Genomic DNA, 9,412 nt, shown 5'->3' with positions numbered 1-9,412 from the left:
CGCTATATAATATTAATACCTGCACAACTCCATTCCGTTACGAGCCCAACTTAAAAAAAAAGAAAAAAAAGAAAAGAGGAATGGATAAAAATTAATAAGGAAAGTGGTGGTAGGATTCATTTTATAAGCACACGCGCCCTCTTCCGCGCGTGGAGAAACATTTCTGAGAAAATTACTGTTATGTCCTACGTAAGCATAAAGCAAACACCATTTCATTGGATTTATTGGATTTGTGGGATTTTCTCTGTAAAAATAAGAATAAAATTTCTGCAGAATCTTCCCAATTTTCCTTCTGCTTTCCCAAAAGCCACAAATTTGTAGGAATTTATCCTTTGATGCCTTTGGGATTTGCTCATTTCAAGCACCTAAGCACCCTCTTCCCTTTTAAATAATCCAAGATTGTCATATTTTTATAAGCTACATATTCATAGATATAGTATTTATTAAAAAAGATTCAATTTTTCCAACACCCATTTGGAAATTGTTGTTGGTTTCATCATCATGGGGTTTGTTGGTGAAGGTAGTTGTAGCAGTGGTGGTGATAAAGGAGGGTGCTTTATTGGGGGTATGAAAAGTCTTGTAAGAAGGAAGCAGGTTGATTCTGCAAATTCAAAATCATCTTCTGCATCTGGTTCTTCTCATCAATTAGCCAAAGCCTTAACCATACCTCATCTTATTACTATAGGTAAAGATAATGATTGATTCTTGAGTTTTTGTGAATTGGGGTTCAAAAAAATTTGATCTTTTTATTTGTTTATATTTTAGATCAGCTTGTTATGTTTTTTTTCAGTTTTTTGGTCCTGTGGGATTCATGTTTATGGTTACTTTGAGTATCTTTTGCATTCAATTCTGTTTTTTAATGAAGTTATTGAATCCATTTTATGCATATGTCAGTTTAATATTTATGATCTGTATTCTTATGTTATCGCATGGTAACTTGGTGTTTTCATAGTGGAAATGGTTCCTCATTAAATCAACAAACAATAGTTATTGGTGTGGTCTAGTGGTCAATGAAGTGGGGTGAGCACCATGAGGTCTTCCCATCGGTTCTAGCCTAGGTGGATAGAGTTACTTGATACTTGTTGTTGGTGGCAGGTGGCAGGTCTGTGGAAATAGTTGAGGTTTGCCCAACCTGGCATAAACCAAAAAAAACAATAAAAAAAATTAGTTATTGTAAGACTAGACAACTTTTCCCTGTTAACATTCAAGGGTGATTCTTTTCTTTAACTTTTATGGTGTTGATTGCTTGGGAGCATAAGTTGAGCAATTTTTTGTTTCAGATTGCATTAGCTAGCTAACTCTAGATATGAGATTCATAAAGCATAGCTGGTTTCAAGTTTGGATAAGGTAGGAGGATGCTAGTAGGTTGTTAGCCAGTGTAAAATTAGTCTAACTATGATAAATCCAATGCATACTGAATTTATTGGGACGTCCCCAATTAGATATGCACTGTCCCAAATCGAGTAGAATGGATACATAGCATTCATATAGCTGACTCCAACTAGTTTGAGATTGAAGATTTGCAATTGATTTGCAATTGATTGATCGATTTATATTGAATTTTGCTAGCTGAAGCACGTCTATCTATAAGTTCTGGCCAGCTTAACAATATTTTAAGCCTTGTTGTTTGATTTTCCAGGGGTTGGTTCAACAATAGGCGCTGGGGTGTATATTCTAGTCGGCACTGTTGCTAGAGAGCACTCAGGCCCGGCACTCACCATTTCCTTTCTAATAGCTGGAATAGCAGCTGCTCTTTCTGCCTTTTGCTATGCGGAGCTCGCAAGTCGTTGCCCGTCAGCTGGGAGTGCCTATCATTATTCTTACATTTGTGTTGGAGAGGGGTAATTCCACAAAGTTCTTGGTGCATGGATTTTGATCTCATGATGAAAATCTTTTGCTAACCTATTAAAATAATTAGAATTTTGATTTTATAAATAATGCATTTTCCCTATGGGACATGACTTGTGATTTCAGTTTTCCTAATTTTCTTATAATAATTGTCATTTTTTTTATTTCTGACTTTTTTAAGTCTAGATATGTTTTTTAAAAAATAAAATCTACTCTTCCTCTCAGTGTTGCATGGCTGATCGGTTGGGCATTAGTATTGGAGTACACAATTGGAGGTTCGGCAGTTGCTCGTGGCATATCTCCAAATCTGGTGCAGCATTTTCTCTGACTTCTGAATTATTCGATTTTGTTCCTTATAAGTATTAAGCAATGCGCCTAGCGGTCTTTTTCCGTGAGATAGCGTTATTGTTATAAAATGATGTGTGCCCCTTTGGACAAAGTAAATTCACTGGCCTAGCTGTTCTAGTGTATCATGCGGAAATCTGCTTTGATTGAATCAACTTGTTTCTCTTACTTTAGGCCCTCTGAATTATGTGAAGATAATTGATTAGATATTGAAAGGCAAATAGTTTAAGAGCGACCAGTGTCAATTGGATTATGATCCTGTTTGGATTGACTTATTTTAAGTGCTTTTTAGTCAAAATAACTTCTAAGCACTTTTGTAGTATTTGGGTAAGATAAAAAAGTGCTTTTAAGCCAAAAGTCAATCCAAACGGGCTCTATTAGAAGAAATCTGCATGTGCCAATATTGTAGTGAAGATTGTGCTTTTGTACATTTTCCCAGTTTTGTTTATCCTGTTGTAACTTGTGATATGGTTTTCACCTCTGCCAAGAACCAATTTCCCAATGGTAAATGTGAAAGAATGAAGTAGAGAAGGCTTCACTGCACATCCACTTCAAGAGGCTACTTTGAATGGCATATGCCTATCCTCTCCAATACTGCTAATTCATTGATTATGGATTATCCATAAGTGTTTGAGTTTTTTGCTTATAAACTCCCTGAACATTGAAAATTTTTTAGTTATGCTGGTGATAATGTATGCTGGAATGTTTGAGTTTATAGCCGTGTTTTAGTGATTCTGGTGATAATGTATGCTGGAAAACAACACAGCTCTTGGTTCTAGTTGTGAGGAACTCACTTATTGTTATAGTTTACTCCCAAACTTTTGGTAGATTGTGGGTATATTATTATAAATGACTTCAAATAGTTCTACCAGTTATGTGAACAATTTGTACTGGGAGAGGGAGACCTACTTCCTCTGTTTTGCTTTTAAGTGGAAATTGATGTGGTATAAGGGATAACTTATCTGAGTTTATCTTCATGTCTCTTTTGATACTAGATCACTTCCTGGCCCGTTTATCCCTCCTTCAAACCAAATGAAGGAAAGAGGCTTAATTCCCATCTTGAAATGTCACTACACTTCGAATGTTCCTTTTTTTTTTGAAAAGGGTAACTGTATATTCACACCAAAAAATTCATCATCCTAAAAATGATGAACTGAAAACTTACATCCCACATCTGATGGGTATTCTTTACAAGTTTCTTATAAAATCTACTAAATCTACTAGCTCCCCTATTAGATTCTGTTTACACCAAAAAACAAAAGGCTTATACAGTTCATTCTAATCTTCTGTAGATTAGTCTTTTGTCCATTAAAACACCTTGAATGTTCCTTTGTGACTGTACTTTTGTCATCCTTCTCTGTTTGCAGGCTATGCTTTTTGGAAGTCCAGACAGCCTGCCGTCTTTCTTAGCTCGTCACACAATCCCAGGACTGAATGTTACAGTGGACCCATGTGCTGCAATTTTGGTTTTTCTAGTCACTGGACTTCTGTGTGTGGGGATCAAGGAGGTATTTTTCATATCCAAATAATCATCTCTTTCTTTGTAGTTTGTAGTTTGTGCTTCATTTAATGTCAGTTCAATTACATTTTTGCAGAGTACCATGGTACAAGGATTTGTCACTTCAGTAAATGTATGTGTCATGGCTTTTGTAATTATTGCTGGTGGATATCTGGGCTACAAAGCAGGGTGGCCTGGCTATGAGCTTCCTGTTGGGTAATTGGCTGTCCTGCACAAGCATTCTTATGCATTCTCCTTCTATCGATCTGCTTTCTCAGTCTTTCTTTGATTGATAGGTATTTTCCCTACGGAGTCGATGGAATGCTTGCTGGAGCTTCAACTGTCTTCTTTGCCTACATTGGGTTTGATTCAGTTGCTAGTACAGCTGAGGAGGTATTGCCTAAGTCTGTATATACTTTACTCCCCCTGTTTAATTTGTTTGGTTGGTTTTGACTTGACACGGAGTTTTTGAAAGTAAAGAAGACATTTAAATCTTGTGGTCTTAAAACTAAAGATATTTAGAATGTATGTACCAAAATGCCCTTTAATCTTCTAGTCTTAAACATGCCATGTGAAAAGCTAAAATTAAAGAGTTGCCAAAAAAGGAAAGAGATATTCTTTTTAAAATGGACTAAAGAGGAAAGGAAGACAAACAAACTGAAACAGAGGGAGTATCATTTTTGAGGGATTATCCCTGTTGAAGATTCTTGGACTTTTAAATTTACCATCTGATTTGCTTCTTCTTTTTGATCTCTAAAAAGGTGAAGAATCCTCAACGTGACCTGCCAATGGGAATTGGTTTTGCATTATCAATATGCTGCTCTCTCTACATGTTAGTCTCTGCAGTTATTGTTGGTTTAGTACCCTATTATGCTATGGATCCAGATACACCAATCTCTTCTGCATTTGCAAGCCATGGAATAACTTGGGCAGCGTAAGTTAATCTTTTTGGCCTAATGCTGTTGCCGTTAGTCTTATGATTGACGCTAAACTATTTGATGTGAAGCTGCCTTTTTACTGTATTATTCTTTATTCTAATGTACTTCCTCTGGATCTCAATACAGATATATAATAACTATTGGAGCTTGTACTTCTCTTTGCTCAACATTGATGGGTTCTATAATGCCTCAGGTACGCAAGCTGCATCATGTAGATTTCGAAGTCTACTAGCTTGAAATTGTTTAAGACACAAAATCTGATTAGATTTTTAGTGCTATAAACTTCATTGGGGTGTTTAAAACTAGTTGACTTGCTACGTCTATTGAGATGTATAACTTTCTGTACTAAATACTTTGTAATCTTTCCCAGAAATACTTTGTAATCCTTCTCCAACAAATTAAACCTTTCGTCTTGGTGGTATTGTAATACTCAACCATGTTACATGGGAAACTTGATTGCATGTTACTTATAACCACTTTGAGCCTTAGATTTTACATCCTATATTATTGGACATACTTGTGTTCTCACTCTCTGAGAGAGGGATAGGCAGAGTTGATTCTTTTTCATACTTGTACTTTTGGCATTAACATTGATTCTTTGTGATTCTAGCCACGGATACTTATGGCAATGGCTCGGGATGGATTGCTGCCTTCATTTTTCTCAGATGTTAACAAGCGGACTCAAGTTCCTGTTAAGGGCACTATAGCAACTGGTTTACTTTCTGGAACCTTAGCATTTTTCATGAACGTTGAACAGTTGTCAGGAATGGTAGGCTCACTTTCTGGACGTATTATATTATATATTTAAAGCCAGAGTTAAGTCCTCCATAATCATCTAGTGATATCAACTTGTTCCTTTTTCTTCCTATTTGGCACTGAATCTTCTGCAAATTGAAATGTCTTGAGTACTTCAACGCATAGAAGCTTGTGTCAAAATATGACTTGTAGCATGTTTGATAAGGTGTTGAAACGCATCAAAAATATCAATTTATGTATTTTTGTTCCCTTTGTTGTGTGCTGTTCTCCTTGTTTTGGAGTGAGGGAACAAAGACAACAAGAGAGTGATATCTAGGATGAACATTTGTTTTTGGCTCAAAACAATCTCCCTTTTCGTATCCTTTAGTTGTTTCATTCTTTTTTCATTTTGAGGCTTGTAACTCCTTCGTTGTTAGTGGAAAAGAATTAAGCGAACAACATGATTATTACGAGAAAACCCTTGTAAGCTTAAGTGATGATTTTCATTGTTAACTAATAGATTATGACATGATAATTTGTCATATTTTTCAATCATGTTGAGTAAACTTTGGAAGTGTGGTTTTGAGTGATTCACAACTCTCATTATTTGGGAATAAAATACCAGTTCCAAAAAATTAGTCAGGAATAAGATGTTTATCTTTTTTGACATTTGTATGGTTATAACTTTCTTTTTATAAAGGGTCAATGTTTATGCCCTCTGGCTCTCTGCTTGTGATTTGTGTTTAATCCTCATTATTTGGGAATAAAACACCAGTTCCAAAAAAAATAGTCAGGAATAAGATGTTTTATCTTTTTGACGTTTGTATGGTTATAACTTTCTTTTTAAGAAGGGAAAATGTTTATGCCCTCTGGTTCTCTGCTTGTGATTTGTGTTTAATGTGATGTAATTTTAGCATGTTTTGATTCATGTAACATTGTAAATTTTAGAAGTCAGTTTCCTACTCACGGGTTTTTGCTTGTTTTGATTATGTTTCTGTCTTTACAGGTCAGTGTTGGTACACTTCTTGCATTTACAATGGTGGCTATTTCGGTATTGATTCTCCGATATGTTCCACCAGATGTGGTCCCAGTTCCCTCCTCTTATCAGGAGGCAATTGACTCAGTAAGCCTGCGACGTAGTAGCTGTAGTAGTAGTTCAGATATGGATGTCGAGAAAACCAAAATTCCAGCTGTGACCTCTGGTGATAGCACTCCATTGTTAGGCGAGATTTCAGTTGGGCATCCTCTTGTGGAAAAAGCAGCAGCAAAGTTGAGCTGTAAGTACTAAATTCTTGGTAGTAGGCAGCGATTTATTATTCCGATGTGACTACTATTTTGTGCTAAAATGATCATGCTATACTATATAACATTCAGAAATTGTGACCAAAATAAATCTAATAGGTCGTGTTAGGTATGGTGAAATAAAGAATAGGAAAATCAAGTGGTGAAAAGCAGATCTATAAATTATCTGAAGAAGAAAAAAGCAATAAGAATTGACTTGGGTTTATTGATTATAGTCTTTGTCTCTTTCTCCCACCATATATAGAAATTATGTATCCTTACCTGAGTTACCTCATGATCCAACTGAGTAATTCAACAATAAAAAATGAAAAAACTGATGCTCGCTAGGTGCACCGTCCCTTCTTCTCCAGTCTCTGTTATCTACATTGCATTCAGGAGTCAAAGATGTGTTCACGATATTCCTACATTTACAAGGAATAATCTAAGTAGGTTATTTCCTACTATAATTTACTTCTCTTGATTTTGTCGCAGATCTAGTAAGCCAAAGGCGGAAAGTTGCTGGCTGGACAATTATGTTCATCTGTATTGGAGTATGCATCGTTACATCCGCTGCTTCAATTGTTAACTTGTCTAAGTGAGCTCTCTTTCTCTGCGATTTTACCTGTTTATTTCTTTCAATTTGGAGGGCTACAGTGGAGGTTTAAGAAGCGAGAAAATGTGTAATAAGGGTTAAATACCAGGAAAGTTTGTACGTCAACTTGGATATAGACATTCATGAATGTATTTCTGGACATGCACATAGATTCTGATAACTATCAATAAATATGATCTAAATCTTGGGATATTTTGATGTCTCTGTCACAAATGCTGAGGTAGTTAATATGTATTAATCATACATTTTCTTGTACAAAAATTTGACTCTTGTACCTTATTTCTGTGATCAGTCCTGCAAGGTATGCACTGTCCGGAATTGGTGGTTTACTTCTGATATCTGGTCTGATAGTGCTCACTTGCATAGACCAGGATGATGCGAGGCACAGCTTTGGACACACCGGAGGTATGTTATATCATTATCACCTGATTAAAGGCTTTCACTCCATTGGCTTTGAGCTTAGGTCCAATGAGCCCAATGATCTTTGATATTTTGTGGTAGTGGTCTACTCGTGATCATCGCCATATCAATTATCTAATTAGATTGCTTGTGCTGGATCGATAGTAATGGCTGTTATACATCTACAAGGACAAATTTAAAACATAATTTTCTTTTCCTATTCAGGTTTCACTTGTCCGTTTGTACCACTTCTGCCTATTGCCTGCATTCTCATCAACGTCTACTTATTAATTAATCTTGGGTAAGCCTTCATGACTTCTTTGCTATTATTTTCAGCACTGCCGAACTATATTTCAGATTTTGGTTTATACCGTTAAGTATGAATTTAGACCTAACTCAATCTCGAAAGCTAACCTTATGAGGTGAGGATTGTCCAACACTCACATAAATAAGGAGACAACAGCCCATTCCCTTAATCAACATGACACACTTTAATACCATCCGCACGCTCAGGTCTAAATATCCAGAGCATGAACAACATAATACAGGTGCCCAACGTTGGATAATCAAGAATATTTATTAGTTTGACTCTGATACCATGTTGAGAAAATGAACTTGGGCCTAACTCAACCTTAGAAGCTAATTCATGAGGTTAGGATTGTCCAAAAGTATATGAGGCGCCAAGAACCTAATCGACTAATGTAGGACTAGTAAAACATATATGCTGCTTCCTCCTGCACTCGCCTATACTTGCTAAAGATGGACCAATCGTCAATACCAAGAATCACAGCTCGTAATTTACCACTATTTCTTTATCATTTTAATCGAATCATTACTACTCAGCATTGTTAAACCTCTGTTTGCATTTCTTGCAGTGGTGAAACTTGGGCCCGTGTATCCATATGGCTAGTAATAGGAACGTGCATATATGCTTTGTACGGCCGAACCCACAGTTCACTAAAGACTGCAGTTTACGTTCCTTCAACTCACGTGGATGAAATCTACGAAACTTCAGCCATCTCCCTTGCATGTTAACACATGCATCTGTTGAGTCAAGTGAAAGAACCTTGTTTTCAGTTACACACGGTTTACTGAAGAAGCAGCTGTATATTTTGTCTTTCTGCTGATAAAAAAACCGCTACATGTTTCAGAATGCTGAAACACACATATCTCTTTTCCTCTACTTTGTTGTCATATAATTTTTTTTTCCCATTGTAGTTCTACTACTGAAAGAGGAAAAAAGAAAACAAAATTTAGAAATATTTGTTATTGCAACACACATTTAGTAGTGTTTGTAATAAGCAGAGAGTAGTTGATTCTTTGAGCTTCTTTGTATGTGTACATATTTGTGATAGGAATGTGTGGTTCTGGCAATGGGGTACTTGTTGAATGTGTAAATATGTGAAATATAAATTTAAAGATTTCTTTGGGTTCCTCAAACAGTACTGGTACTTCGTTTTATTATTACTCGTGTTCTTTGCTTCAATTATCATACTATTCGTTGGTGCTACTGGTGTTATCTACTATACTCTTTTTTCCTTCAATTTCTATATAATATTAGTCAAAATTTATTTGTTTTTGTTCATTCCTATTGCAATAAGATGGACTTTAGGCTAATAAGGGACTAATTATTAAATTTTTGGTGGAAATTTATTTTACTTACTCTTGGTAATCTATTATTGATAACTTTGTCTCAACTTTTTTCACCATAAAAGACTACACTAGATATATTGACCAAGGTTTTATGATTATCCT

General features: G+C 35.8%; 1 protein-coding gene across 1 annotated transcript; it reads left to right on the top strand.

Annotated features, from left to right (window-relative positions):
* Positions 1 to 218: 218 nt before the first annotated feature.
* Positions 219 to 9,097, top strand: LOC125840981 (cationic amino acid transporter 2, vacuolar-like). Its single transcript, XM_049519971.1, has 14 exons — positions 219 to 685; positions 1,640 to 1,841; positions 2,074 to 2,158; positions 3,561 to 3,701; positions 3,789 to 3,907; positions 3,988 to 4,084; positions 4,453 to 4,625; positions 4,756 to 4,822; positions 5,240 to 5,398; positions 6,371 to 6,641; positions 7,138 to 7,240; positions 7,551 to 7,663; positions 7,883 to 7,958; positions 8,533 to 9,097. Exons 1-14 carry the CDS (start codon positions 502 to 504, stop codon positions 8,690 to 8,692), a joined length of 1,950 nt encoding a protein of 649 aa, XP_049375928.1. The 5' UTR covers positions 219 to 501; the 3' UTR covers positions 8,693 to 9,097.
* The last annotated feature ends 315 nt before the right edge of the window (positions 9,098 to 9,412 follow it).

This window comes from Solanum verrucosum, unplaced genomic scaffold (assembly GCF_900185275.1).
Source record: "Solanum verrucosum unplaced genomic scaffold, falcon-dt-bn FXZP01000196.1, whole genome shotgun sequence".
Classification (NCBI taxonomy): domain Eukaryota; kingdom Viridiplantae; phylum Streptophyta; class Magnoliopsida; order Solanales; family Solanaceae; genus Solanum; species Solanum verrucosum.
The sequence above is the reverse complement of the archived record's forward strand: the minus strand, read 5'-3'. Positions and strand labels throughout refer to the sequence as shown.

Bases quoted from the DNA above. Each gene is read 5' to 3' on its own strand.
- LOC125840981 (XM_049519971.1), top strand. From the start codon at position 502: ATGGGGTTTGTTGGTGAAGGTAGTTGTAGCAGTGGTGGTGATAAAGGA. The intron at 2,159-3,560 runs GTGCAGCATTTT...CTCTGTTTGCAG, and splicing joins GTGGCATATCTCCAAATCTG to GCTATGCTTTTTGGAAGTCC. The intron at 4,823-5,239 runs GTACGCAAGCTG...TTGTGATTCTAG, and splicing joins TGGGTTCTATAATGCCTCAG to CCACGGATACTTATGGCAAT.